The 21,392-nt window shown below is 48.5% G+C and overlaps 1 protein-coding gene and 1 long non-coding RNA gene across 2 annotated transcripts in view; one reads left to right on the top strand and one right to left on the bottom strand.

The window, feature by feature from the left end:
* The window catches only part of LOC142602550 (uncharacterized), a 107,966-nt gene extending 89,977 nt beyond the window's left edge, over positions 1-17,989 (bottom strand). The window contains exon 1 of the long non-coding RNA XR_012836291.1: positions 17,688-17,989. This is a non-coding gene — a long non-coding RNA (uncharacterized LOC142602550). The remainder of the gene's footprint in view (positions 1-17,687) is intronic.
* Positions 17,990-18,219: 230 nt separating this feature from the next.
* On the top strand, positions 18,220-19,434 carry NANOS1 (nanos C2HC-type zinc finger 1). The gene has a single exon (XM_075757782.1). It carries the CDS (start codon positions 18,350-18,352, stop codon positions 19,133-19,135), a length of 786 nt encoding a protein of 261 aa, XP_075613897.1. The 5' UTR covers positions 18,220-18,349; the 3' UTR covers positions 19,136-19,434.
* Positions 19,435-21,392: the final 1,958 nt, after the last annotated feature.

Genomic DNA, 21,392 nt, shown 5'->3' with positions numbered 1-21,392 from the left:
AGACCCCTCAGCAATGAGGGCTGTGGGGCAGAGGACAGCTTGGACTCTCCAAGGGGGGAGAAGATAAACCGCAGTTGCTCTTCACCCTTCAGAGCCCCTGGGAGCAGCCTGGCAAGGCAGCCGGGACTTCAGTGCCACTCCCCAGTGCTCAGGAAGGGGCTGTCCCTCTGTCCTACACATACATACAGGCCTGGAAAGAAAGCACAGCTTAACAGCAAAACTCCTCAAAAGTGGCATCATTACCGTAATCCAATATTAGTATAAAATACAACCTCTACCCAGGAGCTCAGAGGAGATCGGTCCCTTGAGACCTGTTATCTGCCCAGGTGAAAATCTCCTGTAATGACTCCCCAGGGTGAGGCAATTTCAGAGCTGCTGTGAGATTTCTTCCAGTGTGGAAGAAAAATCCTGGCAAACCTGCAACTTGGGGAGAAGAGAAAAGGGGAGGTAACCCCCAAACACATCTACAGGTGATGTGGCTGTGCACATTAGAGCCATTCAAGGAGAGGAAACCCCTCCTAAAAGAACAAAGACCTCAGAAAGCAGCTTTTTCATAAAGTCACATAGCCTGTTCTTTCATTCCAAACTACAATCTGCTCCAACATTATTTTATCTCCCACTGTTCACAATGAGTGTTGTGAGACTCTCATCCTGACCCAGCTTCCCTGTTAAATACTGATTTAACCTCAGCTCAAACAAACCCTCAGAAAATTAGTACTAGATTTGACTCTGATATGAAACAGAACAATGTATGAAGGGAGAGAGAAAAGTAAAGATCTAGGGAAAAATGATGTCACGTACCTTAAACAAAAGGAGCGTACAAACTGCCCTTGCCCCACACAGCAAAGCCCCAAGAGCTAAGCCTAAGCAACAAATTCATTTCAGTAAACAAAACTCCACCGGAATGGCACTGGTTTTATCTGTGTAGTTTTTTCCCCCATACAGACATCAAGTTGTGTTGCTTTTTTTTTTTCTTTCACGAGGCACATTATTCCATTTAAGTGCTTGTGCATGTTCATTAATAGAGCAAAAATGAGTGAACAACGAGCTACTCCGGTAGCTGAAAGCCTGCACTGGAGCAATGAATCAGAGGAGCAAATCCATTTAGCAAAATGCTCATTTTAAGACATATTCCTTTCACACTTGAGTTATTTTCCTCTACACCCCAAATGTAATTAGACTCCTAGTGAGATGCCGGTCCTGCACCTATGGCACCGTGTACATTTGAGCTACCCCAGCCCGTCCTCCCCACCTGCCCCAGGCACACCAACAAACAGGCAGGACCCCCACACTACAGCTCCTGATGTTGTGCTGCAAGACAAGCAGAGAGCAACCAATGTCAGCTCCAACAACATGTTGGCAAGCAATGAACGGTCACCAGAAACCTCTAGGAAAACATCCCTCATTGCAGCGAGGCCTGAGTTGGACCATAAATGAACTGATGTAAAATGAGCAGCATTCAAAGTTATTGCTGCTACGTAGTGGATGGAAGATGTGAGATACTGAGATGATTCTGGCTGGCTGTCATGTACCCTGTAACCACAGGTGAGCCCAAGGGCTGAAAAGACTTCCTGGGCTGATGGGAGGCAGTTTATATCTCCTTGCAACTACCCTACAGAGGCTTAGGTTGCTATCACCAGCTATCACGCCACTCTGGAGCAGGGAGGAGGCCTCACTGTGCTCAGCGCTGTGGATAAACCCAGCAGAAAGACCATTGCTGGCATGAAGAAATACACACACAAATACAGACACAAAGGTGGGCACAATTCCCAAAGCAGTGGAAAACTAGGTCTCTACAGCTGGCCTTGAAAAGGGAGTCAGAAGAAAGTGAGGCACACTGTGAAGATGTGCTAGCTCAGGACACCAGGGAGAGAAAACACACATTGCTTACCTGCTATTGAAACAAATTTAGTAACGTGAGAAGAAATATTTCAAGACTAGCTCATCACTTATCATAACCCCCCCAGCTTTGGCAGTGACACCTGAACTCCTGCTGCCTGGGGACCACAAAGCTCCCCGAAGATACCAAAGGTCAAATGTATTTTATTCATTTACTGTTTCCAAATGGGATTATTATTTACCAGCTGTCAGTAGCAGTGTGTTCGGCAGTTTCAGCTCTCTTCTGGCTTTGCTTAAATAGTTTCCCAGCCAGTGGGAGGCTGCTGCTGGCTTCAGCAGAGCCAGGACAGTCTCTGATGTGGCCGTATTCCCCAGCGTACCCCAAGCACCAAACCCCTGTGTTTACGGTATGGTAGTTTCTCTGTTCATGCAAACGAGATTAGCTGATTTCAGACAGTGTCTAATGAAAGCTGAGGTTTTTCATGCCAGCATTTGCCTTTCCAGCCTGCAAATACAAGGCTGGAAGATTGGCCTGGCATTCAGTCTGCAGCATGTGACCGTTTAATGAGGGAGGTCTATGAACTGCAGGACTAAAGCACATCATAGGCACAAAAGCAGCTACCCAACGTGACTTGCTTCACCAGAGTGGAAGGATTTTTTTTTTGTGATTAAGGTCCATAATGGGGAAACAAACCTATTCCAAGCTCTTTCACAGCCCTAGTAGGTGACTATAGGCAAATTCTATAACCATGTTCTACCTCAGGAGTCCCCCACCATAAAAAGGAGATAAAAAATGCCCTTTTTCACAGGAAGATGCAATGGGTTCATGTATTAGAGGGATGAATGTCACAGTAACGCTTGTAAAATGCAAAGACAAATATGGAGAAAGCCCTGCTGTCCTAGATTTAAAAGCCTGCATGGAATAGCTGGATCACAGTGGTCTTTTGGGTCTCTCGGCAGCACCTGCAGCAAATGCAGCTTCATTGCTTCCTTCCGCCCTGCCATCCTACCCAACAGCAGTCTGCCTGGAAAACATCAGGAAGGAGAAGCCAGCAAGAACAGCAGCTGTTACGGGCACAGCATGGCTGGATGGCAATAAGCATTTTGTGCCCATGCAGGGTGCCAAGGGATGGGTGTTCCTTCACTCCCACCTTCAATTACTGCACTGCCTACTGGACTGTGGCTTTTCATGCAGAAGAACAAGGGGGACCTTGCCCAGAGGTCCCTTCCAAGTGCCTGGTGGCTCACGTTTGCTTGTGAACCTCGTTAAGTCGCAGCTTACTCCATGAGTCTCCAGCAAGGTTGTTCTCTTGAACCACCACAATGAGCATGAAATCACAGCCTTGGAAGGAGGCAAGGTGTCCCGGTGCTCCATAACTCACCCCGGGCCAAGCAGATCAGACCTGGTTTTAATTCCTCCCTCTGGCAGACCTCCAGCTGGACCTCTTGCAAATGTGCATCCATTTTCGATCTCATTCCCCACCTTTAGCAGTGAGGAGGAAATAACTTGAAGAGACTGAGATGCTTGAGCTCTGACATGGCAGGAAAAGCATCTTTCTCCCATTTTTCTTCAGTGTTTGCATGCTTATGCCAACAGACATTGCAGCTACACCTAAAGATGCTGCATTGCCCCAAGACTGATGGTAGCCCCTGCAGCAACAGGGATTTCCTCAGACTCTGGCAGCATGTAGGCAGTTGCCGAACCCTTTCAGTCCTACCAGATGAGCAGTGTCAGGCACCACTCAATCCACCAAATGCTCCTGACAGTTCATGCCACCTATATCTAATTTGCCTGTGAAAGAAACAGCAAAATAACATGTTCTCTCTGCTGTTGCCAGGAGAAAGTCACAAATAAACAAGAAGAGAAAGCAAGTAACTAACTAGAAATCAGTAAAACAAAGACAGTAATCAGGCTGAGGGGATGGCAGCTGGAGTTTGGTTTTTCTCCTCTCCCTCCCAGTGGTGATGGAGCTCGCCTCCAACAGCAGTAGGTAAAACACTGCTGGGTGCCTTTTTTTCCCCTTCTAAATAATTTGTCAGCCTTTGGCCCCTGCCTTTAGCTGACAGATTTTTTAAAAAACACATTTTGGCAATGTCAATATAAAATAAAATGGCGCAGGCCAGGGCTGACAGGCCTCACCTGGCTGCCACGCTGCCTTGCGTTGCCAGGGAAATGGTGAGGCCTCCAGCCTTGCCACCAGACACCCCCAGCCGCCCCACAGACACCCACAGACACCCCACAGACACCCACAGACATCCCACAGACACCCCTGGCTGCCCCACAGACACCCCCGGCCACCACAGCACTGCCAGGAGCCTCCCCACACTGTCCCTCAAGGCTGCGGGCTGGAGCCGCTCTGAGGGGATGGGGAGGAGATACCTTGCTGCAGCCCTAGCCCACGAGTAGACTGCGCTACTTCAGTGAAATCAATATAAAATCAACTTTGTCCAGTCCACGCGGTTCCACAATTAATGGCACAGCGTACCAAGCACATCCTTCAAGCCCCTTTTGTGCAAAAGGTTTTGCTGTCCTCCCATCATCCTGATTCAGAAAAATTATCTTATATGCTTTAAATTGCTTCAGATTGTACTATTTTTTTGGGTTCTTGTCACATCTCTCCTCCCTTTTTATATGTTATCCCCTGGTTTTCCACAGAGCGAGAAAAAGCCAACCCAGATTTTCATATTTCACACTTTTTTTCTTTAAATAAATGAACCACTTTAGGACTCCTACTGTCCTGGGATTAGCCCTGCTAGATAACTTGTGCTTTTTTTACCGCTGCAGAAGAAAAATATTATGATTACATACAAAAACAGGGCTTTCCGTTGGCTAACAGCCACGGGAAGGGAGGAGGGCAGAGTCCGGCCATGTCACAGCCAGCGCCGCCGCCGTGCTTCAAACCACGCTTGACCCAACGTGGGCAGCCTCAGGGTTCACTGTCTACAGCTACAGTAACTTAACGACGAAGTTATGGTTGCAGAAAAACTGTTTAAATAATGGCGGGTTGTTATGGGATGGCCATCACCCACAAAGAGCAGACGGACACCTACCCTGACCGACGTGGGCGGCGTGGCTGGACGGGCAGCCAGCCCTCCCAATGCCACTGACAGGCTTGCTTGCAAGGCTCGCCGTTCCTCCTTCCTAAATGCAGGTTGATTTCTGACCTTAAACTACTTGACGGGCTTCCCTGGAGTATCCACCGTCGTTTCCATGGAAGTTTCCTCTTTACAATGAGATGAAAATGTGTCTGATCTCTTCCTAACATGTTAGCAAACAGTGAAGGAAAACAACAGAAGCCTACAAGAGAAAACATTGTAGCTGTTTTGTAAAGACATGAAAATCAGTGATGATACAAAAAATTCCACACTAAACATCTTACAGATCCAACCCACAATTTCTCTTCTCATTATGAAGAATATTTTACAAAGCAAACAACCTCCTTCAAGTAGATGCAGCTGTCTGTAGCTGGCGAGCAAGGGGTATAAAGCCTGCCCTCAGGCAACATTTAATAAAATTCCAAAGACTTGGGTGCCATTTGCCACACCATATAGTGTTTACAGGAGTGGATCTCTCCAAATAGCAGATTGAAGATGGGCTGGATATTTTAAACATTTCTGTCCTGTCCAAAAAGATGAAATGCCGAAATGGTGGTTTACATTTTATCTGATGTGAGTCCGAGAGGAAATGGGAAGAGATGCAGGGATGGAGTAAGCCAGTAAGTAGCACAGAAAAAAACAATCACCACCACCTATATAGTCCAGCACAGATTATACAGTTCACTTCTTGATTTATACAGATCCTGAATACATTAAAATATTAGCATGGTGTCACTGGCAAAGTTGGTTCAAGGTAAGTCAAAGACGCCATAACCATATTTAAGGCATCCCAGAATTTAAGAACAATTAATTCAATTTGTATTTGTTTCATTTCACTGTAACTTTGACCCTCGTACATTATTATATTTCAAAGCACGCTGAACATTTTTGAATTCCAGTGTTGTGATATTTTGTGACATTGCTGAACAACAATACAGCAGCTCTGTCTTCTGTCTTAACTGGTAATGGTAAAAAAGGGCTCCTGGCACTTGTTAAAACTCCATTAATAAGAAGCAACCCTGTTCTAGGAAGGATTTCACCTCTCTCTTCATTTGCAGATGAATGAAAACCTCTCTTATTCCTGTTCCCTCTTTTGCAGACGTTGTCATTTCACTAGAATTCCTCCACACCACAGCGATGGCCACAATCGAAATAACTATCTAAATGAAACCATCTGGATTCTGCGCGGGTGAATTTATGTTCCGAGATTTTCACGAGAGACAGCGCAACAAATCTAGAGTCGGATGAAACTTGGCAAGTGTCAGAATAAAATAGTGAAATGTTAAAAATTTCTCACAGTTTCTGGGAAAAAAATCAGAAATGTTAAAATGAGCGGTTTAAAATGTTTTATTTCAACAAGGCCAAGACACGCCAGCTTTATAGTTCTGACAGCTACGGTTGCTGAAACAACACTAAGAAGCATTTTGAACTAACCATAAGGTTTTAAAACTGTTGTTCAAATACTGATGAATTCCACGTGTGTGAAACGCTTCCATTTCAGTAAAGCTTACAAGTACACTGTTTTCAAAAGGATACACTTTGGTTCCAATGCACGTGTAATGTGTATGTAGGCTCTCAGGAGCATCGTAAATTTAAAGAAAAATCCAACCAATTCTCAGAACTGTTCATCTTTTATTATCATTGCTATTTTATAACCTTGCATAAAATCAGTTCAATAATATTGGCTTTCAGTAGCATGCACTTTCAATTTTTATAACATCTGGGTGTTAAACTTAGAGGGAAGTTGTTTAGTAGTTTAGGAAACAATGGTGTTTATTTGCATTCTCTTTTTTTTCAAATGGGAAGAGCATTCATATTCATCTGGAAAGCTGTAATAATTTGGCACCAGGACAAAACTGCTGAGAAGATCAAGATGATCCCTCCAGAAATTTGAATGGTAGAAGAATCTTCTCACAACTAAACATACTTATGAAAAGATATTTTTGCTTTCCTCAGATGCTTGAACAAAAGTCTAAGTGCCCAGAATTGGCAAATTACTAGAAAAATGGGAAGAAATGGATAAAATATTTATACAAAAAAAAAAAAAAACCCAAACACCCCCAAAAAAACCAAACCCCACAACAAAATAATTCCTTTCTTACACCAAGGGAAACAACACACAACCAGCATACGTGGCACTCAACCTTCCCTAGCAGCGAGAAGTTATGACTGTGATTTTTGCTCTTTTTGCCTGAGTAATGAGACAAAAAAGTGGAATATGTTGTCACTATGGCTCTTCATGTCTCAATTATCTCAATAATATGGTTGCAATTAGTGAATAAATAAGGATAAAGCTAGCAGGAGTCTTCCCATTTTCAGTGGGAGCAGAATCTGAGCTAGTCTTTTTAACGGATCAGGATCCAAGGACATTCTGGAAAGCTGCATTTACATTTGTGCATGTGCATTTACATCTGCTAAGAAGTGGCCTATATCATTGATTTTTCTGCCTATTCAGAAAAGAGGATTTAACCATTTTAAAATAGTTTTTTTCTCCATGTCTCATCTCTACAGTCCTGCTGGCCTCACCTGGCTCTGCTCTTACTTTCAGATCCTTAAAGCAACGGATTTTCCTGATCTCCTTCCCCAGCAGTAAAACACATTTCCTCATCGCCTGTCTTGCCCACCACTAGCGAGTGTCTTTGGTTATCTGCATGCCAGCAATGCCTTGAAACACAAACATACCCATTTCTCCCTCTAGCACTGACTCTACCACTAGAAATCTTGCTTTTTCCATGGAAGTTTCATAAACAAAATTCCACAACGCTGGATTATAACTTATTTTAGTTAGTCTGCTACTGGAATGGTCCAAAATTCCCACCCCTTCATCCTTCCAGTGCCTAAACACAGGGCATGTGTTTACAGCAAGTACATCCTATTGAACTAGCTTGGTGTTTTTTAACTGTAAGATGGTGAAGTGTGTTGACATATGTACTGACGTTGATCCCATAAAATGCTGCGTGACGCCCAACCTAATACACTTCACTGAATGAGAAACTAGAACAGCTCAGAACTAACCTGGCGCACAGCAAGTAACCTGAAAACTGGCTGCCAAATCTTCAAGTGCAACTGTAAACAAGGAATTATCACCCAGTAGTTTCCAAGAAGCTTCACGGTGATCTGTTCTGAGCTATGTAACATCCTTACTGGAAGAAAACATGAAGTCACGCTCTAATAAAGTTGCAGATGATGCAACGCAGCAGTGTGGTAACTGAGGGGGAGGATTTCTTGCTGCCAGGGAGCTGGCTGGGTCGCGTGGCCGCAGGGAGGCAAGGAAGCTCCATCTGCTTCAATGGGGCCGAGTCCCCCAGCTCCACGTGCACAAGAGGCAGGGCTTCGTTTTGGGAACCAGAGACGCTACAACAGATTTGGGGACCACAGTGGTTCATCAGCTAAGCACAAGAACAGTCATTACAGACAGAGAGACATTAAGAATGTTGTATTAACTCCTTCCTTTGCACTCAGACGGCTGCTGCCAGAGCCCCAGCAAGCCTGGCAGGGCCCTGCATTTCTTCCTGATGTCTTTTCGGGCCATCAGCCCCTGGGACTGTGGCACGGCCATCAGGTGCAAGGGTGGCGGGGCAGCCTCCACCAATCTGGACTGCCGATGAGCACCGTCCCCGAGGAGCAGGAACGTGCTGTCCCTCCGTCTGCACCACGGCTCTCACCCTGCCTTCTCAGGGCCCTGCTGTGATTTGAAAATAGCCTTTCCCAGACTCTTAGCAAAGGACAAATCTTCTGGTTTACAGTTTAACTCCTTGGGCAGCACATGATACAAATGCTGAAAACTGACAGGCGTAACAGACCATCGAGACACCAAAAACATAAATATCAAGGGCTTTGCGTGGAATTTCAGATTGTGTCTTTATTTTAAAAAGGGGAGGGCTACACAGGGAAATACCACGCTTCAGTATCCACCCACTACAAGCTACTGACAGAAACAAAATACTGAGCTACATGAAACTTTGGTCTGAACCTATTTTTATATTCCTACTCAGTCATACACACCATTTGAGTATAGTACTGTAGCAAAGAATGCAAATCTTCCTGTGCTCCTGGCATTACTGGTGTAATTCCCACTGGAGGGCCACGTTAAATTTAGAGCCCACAATTCATAAAGGATGTTGACAAGTTGCAGAGAGTTCAGAGAGGAATATGAAAGATGGAAAAAACCAGCCTTTACAGTTACAGATCCAGGAACTCAATCTATTTGGCTCATGAAGAGAGGAGGTTAAGGGATGACTTGGTTAAAGACTATCAATGTTTACAGGGAGAATGAAATTTTGAGATCCGGGTCCTCAATTAGCATAGGAAAACCTTGACACTGAAAACAGACAAGTTCTGACTGGAAAGATGAGGAACGTGTTTAATTTATTACCAAAGTCAGAGCTGGAGCAGACAGGATGATTCTTTATTAGGTTTTTTTTAATAACATATGGATGTTTTTTTCCTAAAAAGACATGCTGAAATTCAAACAAGCGCACACAGAAGCAGCCTTGTGACCTGTATCATCCAAGGAAACAAACAGTAATGTTCCCTCTTGCTTTTGTAACACTGATAGTCTTCTCTCCCTTCTATCAGCAGTCCTGACAGTAATTCCAAGCGTGTAACGGATCTGCGTATAATCCTTATCACAGATCCTCCTGACAGATCCAGTCTGTGTTTGTGCAAGCACCAAGTAGATCTCTTGTCTCTCTGCTAATAGTCTCTCACCTGCATGTGCCTTGAACCATAAAACAGCATCGTAGTGGTGCCACTGGTGCTTCAGCTCCCCGCCACCTGAAGCCAGGAGCGATCACACCCATGGCACCTCCGCCACTGCCTCCCTCAGCCCTTCTGGTGCCCGCCAACAGTGGAGAATCCTTTGATGCACCCTGGTCCAAGCAATTTCAACCTCAGTCCTTAATTATCCGTTCTGTGTTTCCCTAATACCCGATGTCAAGCGCCCTCACTGTGCTTTAAGCCCATTCCTCTGTGTCCTATCCAACAGGATCATGGAGAACAGATTATTCCCTTCTTTGAAGGCGTTTAAGACCATTTTCATGCCTCACTGCAGTCTCCTCCTGACTCGACAGCACCAATTCTTTCTACCTTTCCTGAGAGGTCACAGTTCTCATTAATTTTGCCGCTAGACTCACTCTAACTGCACCTCCTCTTGCTTGAAATGTGACACCCCCCCCCCCCAAACTCGACACGGGGCTGCAGGCGTTCTACAAACACACACCGAAATCTCAAGATCTGTCACGTGTGTCTGAGAGCAGAACTTCGCCCTCTTTTAATCCCATCTCGTTTATCAGCAATATAACATTTTTGCACATTATCACCCCAAGTATAAAGGCTTGTAGGTGATAATGAGATTCCACTGGATATATTCCAGCAAAGCACATTCTAGGTTTTACTAACTTCATTAACCAAGAAAAGCTGGTTAATGGCTGAAAAGTGCAATGATGCACATAATCATACCAGTTGCTTTGCTACTACAATTATATTATTAAGATGGATCTTTGAGGTACAATTTCCATGTATAATTAGTGGTTTATCCCTTCAGGAAAAAAAAAATCAAAAGCACCCAAAGGTTTGAACAAGCGAGTTCTTACTGAAAACACAAATGAAGTCATGCTTTCAGGGTCAGACTCAGAATGGGATTTGTGAGAAAACAGCAGCGCAAGAATCTGGAAACTTAACACAGGCTCCCAGGGGACGTGAAACGTTGAAGTGCAAATTGCAGTCCATTTGGAGAGACCTGCACACGGGAGCACCTGATCATCTCACATGTCATCTGTGGGCATGTGGGGAACCCCCGCTCCCAGGGGTAAGAGGCGTGGATGTGCAGGAGCCAGCTACGCCCCAGCCCCTGTGCAGGAGGGACCCCATAGTCCAGGGAGAGAGGGAGAGCCTTGGGGGTGGACGGGGTTGGTGTGCCAGCCCAAGGTATGAGTGTGGGCATGAGAGGAGCTGGGAGAAGGGCGCAGCCGAGGAACAAGGTAGAAGCCCTTTGGAGGCACACACCATGGTGGACAGCAGTAAGAGGTAGGCGATACCTTCTGGGCCCTGTGACTGCTGGTTGCATGGGCACCATTGTACACCAAGGGAAACTCCAGCCCCTCCACCGCACCGGGACCTCCCCAGGGAGAGGTCTCTGCCATGGGACCCCCTTCTCACCCAACACAAGCACCAAGCTTCAGAGCAGCAGGACCCAAGCGGCGCAGAGCACTGCAGCCCAAGCCCTGACCCTCAGAGATCCCCAGGAACTCTCCCCAAACCAGGATGCATTTACATTAACAGCCTTAAGTGCCTTCTTGTGCAGCACACAATACTCTAAGAAACAACTCGCTGAGATGGTGTCTCTTTTCCCATAAGATCAGAGGAGGTCAGACTCCAAACCCCAGTCTCCTGTTCAGCTGGAGAATACACCCAACGTCCCCAAACGTGTTTGCTGGAAATCTCAGGGTGGAGGTGCTGAATCTTTAATGAAGGTTGTCTTTCCCCAAAATCCTAAGTCTCGACATTAACTATGACTTCTGAGAAGACAAAAGAACCCAGAACACATCAGAAACGTAAAACATTTAGAAGGATTAAAAATTCTTTCCTGTTGTTTTCTTCACTTCGGTATTCCTCACTTGTTTCACTATTTTCTCGGTCATCACTGTTCTTCCCAATAGAGACAACTTCAATTTCAGATTAAGCAACCCCGCACCACCAAGCAAGCAGAATAATGAAGAACCCTCTGTTTACTCCTTTTACCAAATAACAAAACAGAAAACCAGAGTGCTAGTTTTCGAGTGCAAGCCTGACTTTTTCGGTTGCTTTTCTCTTACAGTTAAATCATACTTATCAGCTTGACAAAAAATGCAATGACTGTTTTTCACTAGGAATTTTTTTACAAATTTAATCAAGTTGCCAGGAGAAATACTATGTTCCTCACCATGTGAAATTAATATATCAGGAACTTATCTACTGTCTTGCATGTGTGTATGACATTTATATGGATCAACTAATACGTATGTCTTCTGCTTGATAAAATTTCACACAATAAAAAAATCTTCAGAACTGGATTTGTGGTCATCTTAAAGTCCTTGATATGGCTGGCTCTGCCTAGGAGCTTAGCAGGAGCCTTTGCTGGATTTAATCAGCCAGGCAGACCTCAGAAATTCTGCTGGAATTCTTGTCACTATTAGAAATATGCACTAGCATTTGCTAATTCAGGTTCAGAACCAATTCAGAAACTAAAAGCAATAAATCCTCATGCAAGTATCAAGCTCTCTCAAATATATCCTGGAGCAGTAATTTTTGGAGAGGAGGAATACATAAAGGAATGTAGAGTGTCTAGCCAAAATTTTATTTGAAATACTCTTTTCAATGAATACAAAGACATCCAAAACAGAAAGCCTCTGCTTTTTCCCAAACGGATTGGCTTGGCCTTCCACTTGCATGACCTTGCACAGGAGACAAGAAAGCATGGGCAGCACGCGATGCAATCAGTACGTAAATTCTTGGCCACCTCCTTTAAGTAAGCAGGAGTTTCATCACTGATATCAACTGATCAGGATTTTACCCTGCATTGCATGTCACTGTAATATCTCTGTGCTTTATAATCTCTGCAGTCTCCTGAAATCTAACAGAAACTGCCAACTTTGAGAAAAACATCAAGTTCTGTAGCAAAGCCTGTAATGGTAAGCACGTACTTCAGGGTTTGCTGAACTGGGGTTTCATTTATTACCCTGGAGTTAAAAGAAAGCGTGAAACAGCATTACACGCAGGCAAAGCCGACCGACACTTCAGATTCAGATGTGTGAAACTTCCGAAATACCAGGCCCTCCAAGAGGCACTGACAGCACGAACCTCTGACACACAGCTGCTGGGGCACGCTCGGACAGAGGCGTACGATAATAACCTGCCAGTCACGATAAGCTCCGAAGATGAAACCCTGGCTGCAGTGGGAACCAGCGAGCCAGGATTTCAACCTCGGCGTTGCAAAACACGCAGGCCAGGTTGCAGGCTGGTGTCGGTGGGCGCAGTCGCATCGGCTGCGGTTGAGCAGCTCAGCATGGATCAAAGAGCTGTTGGTCCCCAAACACACGTCCTGCCTTGGTCGCTTTAACTTGAGTTTGAGATATCCAGTAATAATAAAGTCTAATAATATAGAGTTTGATTTCATTCATTATAAAACTGTAAAATCAATACTTTTTCTGCGCTATTTCAGGTTCACAGGATCTTTACACAGGAACCTGGTTATCAGTTTAAACATGAGTCTGATTTGCTGTAAGAGGGAAACCTCATTCGGCATGTAGAAACTGAAATTCTTATAGCATTTATTACGCTTCCCTGATGTATTTATAAAACGCATAAACACAAATTGTTCTTAAACAAAAAACCCTTTCGGTTTTCATAAAAACTATTTGATTTTCTCATAAACAGTATACATGAATTTCTATACTACGTTGACATTCTTTTCCATGAGATATTTATGTGAGTTACTATATCCTCAGGAAAAATATGTTTCTGCTGATAAACATTTGATTCTTGGCTTTTATTTTTGTTCTGCAGTAGTTTGGATGGGCAAGTCAAAACCCTGGCTGGTTGTCTACGACCTTTGCATTCTCCTTTAAATTCCATGCATTTGCAAGAGATGATGGAAGAGCTGATAGTGTCTACTGTTTATCAGCCACGACAATTAGAGTGAAAACATTTTTGATTGTAGAAATAGTCTTGTAATGGATTTTTTTTTTAACAGCTACTACTTCCAACACTTTCAGCAGTGCTCTGAATTTGAAGATTTAATAAAGTCTGTGTGCGGAAAACACTTTGCCTCCTGAAAACTAGCTCAGCTTCAGCTGACAAAATTTTCTGGGGGAGAGGAAAATCAGTTTCTCTCCTCTCAGGCAAAACATGAACTCTATTCTCCTCTTATTTGCTGTCGGCCCTGGAGAGATCTCAGCTGTCGCCTCGGCAGCCCCCATGAACACCTACCGCTACAGTTCAAACCATACGGGATGCAGAAGATGCCATTGCCAGAGATAAAACAGAATAGGGAAAAGGTTGTCATTTTGCTGGAAAACTGAGCACTCAAAAGTCAAGCAGAGCCATATTTAGATTGCCCATATAACCTCCTGCTATGATGTGCACATGACTGACCTGATGGCTACTTGGATTCTCCATGTCATCCAAAGCCCAGCTTGTAGAGTGCCCAGGTTATGAGCTAGCTCTTCAAAATTTTACTCCAGGTCTTTTAGCTGGAGGCATTTGTCAAAGACTGCAGTTAAATAGGATTATTCATGCCTAGTTTTACACCCATGAAACGGAGACTAACATCGTGCTGTCTCTTCACTGGGCAACGATGTACTTTTGGAAGCACCTTTATTTTTTCCTCCTCAGCTCTTTCCAGTCGTCTACATGCAAAGAGGCAGAAAGGCACTTCTTAGAGAGCTGGCTACCGCTGCGTGCTGCTCTGCATTTTCAATGGCTGAATCAAATTAAAAGACAGCTAAAAATACATGACATTCCCCACCAGCTCTGTTTGCCCGGATAAACATTTCCTGCAATTGCCTGAGGACTCTCATGTTAACTCCAAAAAGGCCAAAGACAATGGATCTGGACAGTCACTCCTGCCTCCAGCGTGGTGCGTGAAAGTTGTGGTCCACACCATGGAGAAGTTTGAGCACCCTGGTACAGAAACACCTAACGTGGTCGGTTATGCAGAAACAGCCCACTGGGCGCAGCACCCATCAGAGGAAGGTGAGACCACTGCTGCCTCCTTTGCAATCAGATTTCCGCCTCCTTGAAGCATCAGCTACTTCCACACAACAAAAACAAAAACACGTCTTCAAAGAAAGATTCCCCAAACCAGTCGTATTTCACAGCTGGCTGATTTAATAAGGTCTGTGTGCAAACACTTTGCCTCCTGAAAACAAGCTCAGCTTCAGCTGACAAAATTTTCTGGGGGAGAGGAGAATCAGCTCAAGCCCTCCTTTCCCCAAAGCCCGGGAGCCGCCGAACCTGGGGGCCCCCCACCTTCCGATGCAGAGCCCCCCGCCAGCACGGCCGCCCCACGTGCGCTTACAGCGCAAGCCCTTGTGCACCTCTCCCTTTCTAAAAGGGAAAAAGCGGGGAAAGCGGTTACCCCATGGGCACATTGAGCATCAGCGCTGGAGCCTCTGAGCAGACTCCAAGCTCTGCTTTCACGACTCGTGTTTGTGTCCTCTGCTGCAACCTAACTCGCCCCGTGTTAGTCCCACCAGCTGCTTCCAATCTTCTGAACAGAAAGATCGCGCTGTGCTATAAACTTCAGCTTTCCAAACACAATGTTAAGCCAAAAGCTTTAGATAAGATCCCTGAACACTAGGCTGGGAGTCCAACCAGCACCGGGCATATCTTTCTGTGTCAGGAGACACCTAATGTATTTTTAGTGCTGTCAGAAACAAACCACTCCTTGATACTCCAGAGGGAAAAAAAGAAACATCTAAAAGTGGCGATGAAGCTAATATTTTAAAAGACCCTTTCGAGAACTCGCCAGCCTCCTGGGGGAGCTTGTCAACATCTCCCACGTTAAATAAAAGTCACTTTAACATCCACAGGGGTTTTAAAGAAAAGCTGGAACATATCAAAGCGGCTGGGATGGCAAGCTTCATAACATGCACAATACATCAACACTCACAGACGCTAAATCCTCCCCAGCCTCAAGGGAGCTAACAGCCCCCCAGAGTAAGCTCTTTTTCCTAATGTATCTCTCAAATGAACTGCTAATCTCCTCTCTAAACTTGACAGCTGTCCTGCATGCACTCAAACCCCTCTGTGCTTAAATCCTTCTATCGTTCTTGTTAAACGACTTGTTAGATCATTTTTCCTTTAATATGAAGAAAGAAATCTTTCCTCCAACCTTACACAACGACCTCACTGACTTGCTGTTGGCGTGCACGGGAGCGGCACCACGTTGCTTTGGCCCCGTGGGTTTCGGAGGCTTCCTGGGGGGGCAGCGATGTCCAGCGATGCTGCACCCGGGGTTTGGTGATCCAGAGCACCGCGGCTCCGTCTCTGGGGAGCAGGGTGACATGTACACTGGTGTCCACCACCACGGCTCTATGGCTCCATAGTTTTCATATATATCTCTCTATATATTCCTGGGAGCAATCCTGGGCTCAACAAAGTCCTGCAGCCAGCAGGCACTCCCGTACTGTCCCCCCCAAGCAGATTACTCACTCCCAGCAGATCCAATGGCTTCCTGCGCTCAAAACTCCTTAAATCTGTGACATGGCTTCTTGCCGCTTGGAGGGACTTGCAGAAAACTGTCCCCTTCGCTGGGCAGAGTTTGGCCCGTGGTGTTGAATTCACAGTGCCAACAGCTATTTGTCACTTCTGCTCCAGCCGATAGTTCTCCAGGGTTGCTGCGCAGCCTTGCCACAAAAACTCACATAAGACACCACCAAGACAGCTGTGGTCTTACACGGTCGAAGTCCTTACAAGGTTTGCCAAAAGGGTAGTTTGGGACAGAGTCAGAAATAGTCCCAACCTCCAGTTGAGGACAAAGCAGTAGTTTTTCATGCAGTTCTCAACGTTTCAAATGAAAAACATTTTCCAAGAACACCAAAACGCCAATGCTGCATCCTTCCTAGAAGCAGCTACTTGTCCATGAGCTGTTCTTGACCGTATGTTTTGTTTACTGTTTGAAACTATCTGATGGAAGAGTTACACCGAGACATCGATTTGTTCCAGTGTCAACAGCAGCATTCCCTACTCTTGCACCAGCACTGTGACGTGCTACCCAACGAGCCAGCGCGAGGTCGGTTGAAGTCTGATGACGCCTGACAGCTCTGCAGAGATCGAACGCCTGAGTCGAGCCGTTGAGTCTTTGCTCAACACCTGGAACGTGAGGGGCCATTTGCAAAAGTCTGGACAGGGAAGGCAGCGAAACAACTTTTGCAACATGCCTTGTATGCTTGGATTGCCGATGCACATCGGCTCTGCCAGAGCTGTCAGTCACACAGAGGGTGCCGTTACTGCAGTGCTGGTGACGGGTATCTATCCTTCACCCTGTCTTTCTAGCGCGGATATTTTTTACGCTGCTCTGTGTTCTTCATCACTCCCTGCATCAGCAGTGAGGGGAACAGAACCGTTTTCCTCTCTGCCTGTGCTAGGTACACTGCTACAGCATGAAGTGATTTGAAATTATTCACTCTCCAAGATTTCCTTTTAAAATGTCTAGAGCAGAAGATGAGCGACAACAATTGCCCCAGGATGTGATGCTCAACCACTCTGACAGATCGCCCTGCGCTGTTTCACCAATCTGTTACCTCTGCCATTCCCTGCTGGCTCCAGTGCAACCTGCAAGCGCTCACCCCTCGTGAAAATCAGAGAGGTGATGTCCCTGTGCCTCGCTGGACAGGCCCCAAAACACTCACTGCAGAGAGAAAGGCCTGTCACGTAACTGGGTCTCGGAGAAGGGCTCTAGGCTGAGCCTGATGCCGCACAACTGCAAAGCATCCTTGTGGTCACCATGAGCGCGGCTCCAGAACAGGACTTCTTTTGCAAACGTTTGCAGTACAGAAAGGAGCCCCGTTTTCCAACCAGAGCGTTCACGCTCTGAAATGCTGCTTCCAGCCGGCTCCACTCCCTCCACACACTGGAGCAGCACTCAGCGAGCGCACGTACCTCATCTGAGACCCCAGTCATGAGCTTTAGGTAATAATAATAATAAATAATCAAACCCACTTACTAGGAGGGGTCCAAAGAAGAAATCACCTCTGCCCCATACAACTTACCAGCACCTACGGGAAGGCACCTGTTGCCCTTAATGAGCTTACCAGGTGCTAATCGCTTTCCATTTTGGGTTGCGCATTACCAAACTTGTTTAACCCTCGCACGGCTCTGCTGAAGACGGAGAAGACCCGTCCCCGCCAGTGCCGGCGCTACGCCCGCTCTGAGCGGCACCGCTCCTCCCGGGCGGCCTGGGCAGCGCCGGATCCGGCCCGCACGGACCGCTCCGTGAACCCCGCGGTGCTCCCGCTCCCCAGCCGGGCCCGACGGTTCGGGGGCTCCACAGACGCCGCCCGGACCCGCCGCGAAGCCGAAGCCGAAGCCGAAGCCGAAGCCGAAGCCCCGCACCCACGTGCCGCCACACCTGCGCCGCCAGCGCGCGCCGCCAGCACGCGCCCACACCCCCGCCACCACCTCGCCCCGCCCCTCCCCGCCTCCCGCCGGCCAATGAGCGAGAGGGGGCTCCGCCCAGCGGCCAATGGGAGCGCGGTGGACGCCCCCCCTTCCCGCCACCGCCCCCCTATTTGAGGCGCGTCGCGCGGCCGCGCGCTCGCAGAGGCGGCGGCGGGAGCGGGCGGTGCTGGCCCGGGCCGGGGTGCGGACGGGCGCCCAGCGCAGCCCCGCACCGCGCTCGGGGGAGCGGGCGCTCCCGGGCGGCTGCGCCCCGATGGAGGCTTTCCCCGGCGGCAAGCTGGAGCAGCACCGGCACCTCCCGCCCGTGGAGTGCCTGCCGGGCGCCCGCTACGGCGGCCGGAGTCACAGCGCCTGCGGGAACGTCTTCAACTCCTGGAACGACTACCTGGGGCTGGCCACGCTCATCACCAAGGCCGTGCGCCCCGGCAAGGGCTTCGGCGCCGAGCCCCCCTCGGTGGTGGTGGCGGCGGCCGTGCCGCCGGCCGAGGAGGAGGAGGAGGAAGAGGAGGAGGAGGAGGAAGAAGCGGCGGGGCCGTACTTCGAGGGCGCGCTGGACTTGCACGACCTGGACCTGTGCGGGCATCACCATCACCACCACCACCATCACGGCGAGGGCCTGCTAGACGAGCGCTTCGCCGACTTCAGCTCCTTCCCCGGGCGCGGCGGTCCCGCCGCCGTGGTCTTCGACTGCTCGGGGGAGCACCCGGGCCGGGAGGGCTCGCCTCACGCCTGGGGCGGCGTGGTGGTGGCGGGGCGGCTGCCGACCCACCCGCGGGCCGCCTCCCGCCTCCTCAAACCCGAGCTGCAGGTCTGCGTCTTCTGCAGGAACAACAAGGAGGCCGTGGCCCTCTACACCACCCACATCCTCAAGGGACCCGACGGCCGCGTCCTCTGCCCGGTGCTGCGGCGCTACACCTGCCCCCTCTGCGGTGCCAGCGGCGACAATGCCCACACCATCAAGTACTGCCCCCTCTCCAAAATGCAGGCGGCCAAACAGCTCAAACACGCCCGGACCGCCCTGGGGAAGAAGGGCCGTTAGGCGCCGGGACCCCGGGGGTGTGTGTGTGGGGGGGGGCGGCCCTGGCCTCTCCCCCCCCGTCTGTTTCCTTTGGGTTTTTGTCTTTAAGCGGATGGCGTTTTCGTTCTTTCTCACATTAATATATTAAAGGCGGAGACTGGCGAGCGGGAGCGCCGGGCCGGTGTCGTGCCGCCCGTGGCGTCTGGTGCGCGCTGGCCCGCGCGGAGCCCGGCGCCGGGCCGCGGGAATTGCGCAGCTTAGATGCACTGTATTTGTTTATTGTAAGAAAAACAAAAATATATATATGTGATTTTTACGGATTTACGGCGAGATCTAACTGGGAGAGGGGGTGTCGAAGCAAGCACCGGGTAGAGAGCGGGGCCGGGGGTTTTGGGGGGGGGGGGGGGGGTGTGCCGGGGGTCCCCGGGCGCTTGGAGCGGGGCAGCGCTGCCCTCTGCCGCCGGCCGGGCCCGGCTGTGCCTCCCCCGGGGAGTGGCGGGGGGCGGGGGGAGGGAAGCGGCGGCAGCCGTCGGGGGGTCCGGCTGGGGGGTTCAGCCTGGTGCTGCACCGTGGGGCCGGGCGACAGAGCGGTCGGCTTGCCTGTGAATAGCAGGGTACTTCATTAGGGTGCGACGCTCTGCGTTCGGGGTCTTAAAGGTCCGAGCCATTTTCCTTTACCGATCTTAAACCCGGGAAGTGAATCGTGATCAAACCTGCACTCAATTACTCGTTTGATAATTAACACCTCCTCCCCGAAATCGCAGCATCCTAACGGGCACAGTGGGGGAGCAGCGCCGTGCCCCACGGTCACCCTGGCACCCTTCCGCTAGTGAGCGTGGACGGCGCTGGTCTCGCAGGTCCCCGTGCCTGAAATGTGGCTTTATGGAAGGTCTGAGAGGAGAAAGCATCAAAAGGCTTGCTTCAAAATGTGATGGCTCCGGGCCGGGCTGCAAACAGCCCTTTCTGCTGAAGGCAAGGCGGGAGTATGGCGGAGAATAACTTTGATGCAGCTCGTGTTTGTGACGGAGATGGGAAGCCTCTGGAGAGAAGAGCTGGACAAAGCAGAAAGCTGTGACTGTAGCAGAAGGGTGGAAGGGGAGGTGACATGTTTTCAAGAGTTGAGAGAATGTGGCTTTAACTCATTGCAAGGTGGGAGGGATCTACCTATACGGTTAACAAATATCCTTAATGCTACATAGACTATACAAAGCGTAAGACTGATGCTGAAGACCTGGACCCTAGGTGGTGGCAGTTCCTTGGTACTGAGTATCAGACAGGGCTATGTTGCTTCTAATCCTCAAGAGATAAGAAATTGCTTTTATTGTGACTCTGAGGCAGGACAAGGAGCAGCAGCAGGTTTGTGGTTTGCTTAGGAGTCCTCTGGAGCCAAAAGGCTGGTGCCCAAGCTCTCCGTACAGAGAGGGTTGTGCTGTCGATGGCTTTGCCGACACCTGGGACACAGAGGGGTGCTCGGTCTGTGGGGGTGGCCCTGCCAAAAGCAGGGAGGTGAAGAGAGCCTTGTGCAGGAACTGCTGGGGCAGCAGGAGGAGGAGGAGAAAGGAGGTGGGTCCTGACAGAGGGAGCTAAGAAGGTGAGGGAGGATGTGCACTTGAGTGGATTCCTTTTGCTAAGCTGCTGAACAGGGTGGGAGATGGGGGCAGGAGGGGGGAGAGCAGCACAGTGGAGAAGGGAGTCAAAACATGCCAGGTGGGCTGCGGAGGGAGGGCCCAGGGTTCAGTATTCATCACTGCTGTTGACTTACAGCTGCAGTGATTAGGAGGGAGAAACTGATTTTGTATGAAAGTGTTCTCTTAAATTTTCAGCAAATGGCTCCAAAGATGATGTCAGGGTTAATTACCAATGGGGCTTGTGTTAAGCAACGCTTCATTAGTGGCTGCAGCTACCTTCTCGTGCTGAGTAGCAGTTACGTATTGTCTCTTGCTCTGTGGGGCATGCACCACGGGCTCTTCTGAGCTTCTACGAGTTAGATGCGTTTGGTGTTTTGATACCTGGTCCACATCTGTCTCCACCACATGTTAGAATCGAGCTCAAGTGTGATGCTATGGGAAGAGAGTTCTTCTGTACTTTTGTTACCTCCTTGTGGGAAGTTTGAAGATCAGTACATACAGGTTAATGCAGTTGACTGTTACTGGACACAAAAGCAAGAAAGATGCCAGAAAATCTTTCTCAGGTGTTTTCTGAGGGGTAATTCTGGCAGGGCTGGATCCAAGGTGCTCCTGGCAGTGTTTGTGGTGTGCCCACCCCCCTCCCGTAGCAA

This window comes from Balearica regulorum, chromosome 7, assembly GCF_011004875.1.
Source record: "Balearica regulorum gibbericeps isolate bBalReg1 chromosome 7, bBalReg1.pri, whole genome shotgun sequence".
In the NCBI taxonomy this organism is placed as follows: Eukaryota; Metazoa; Chordata; class Aves; order Gruiformes; family Gruidae; genus Balearica; species Balearica regulorum.
Note: the sequence above shows the minus strand (reverse complement) of the source record. Positions and strands in the feature narration are given on the sequence as shown.

Coding starts and splice junctions, on each gene's coding strand:
- NANOS1 (XM_075757782.1), top strand. CDS start 18,350: ATGGAGGCTTTCCCCGGCGGCAAGCTGGAGCAGCACCGGCACCTCCCG.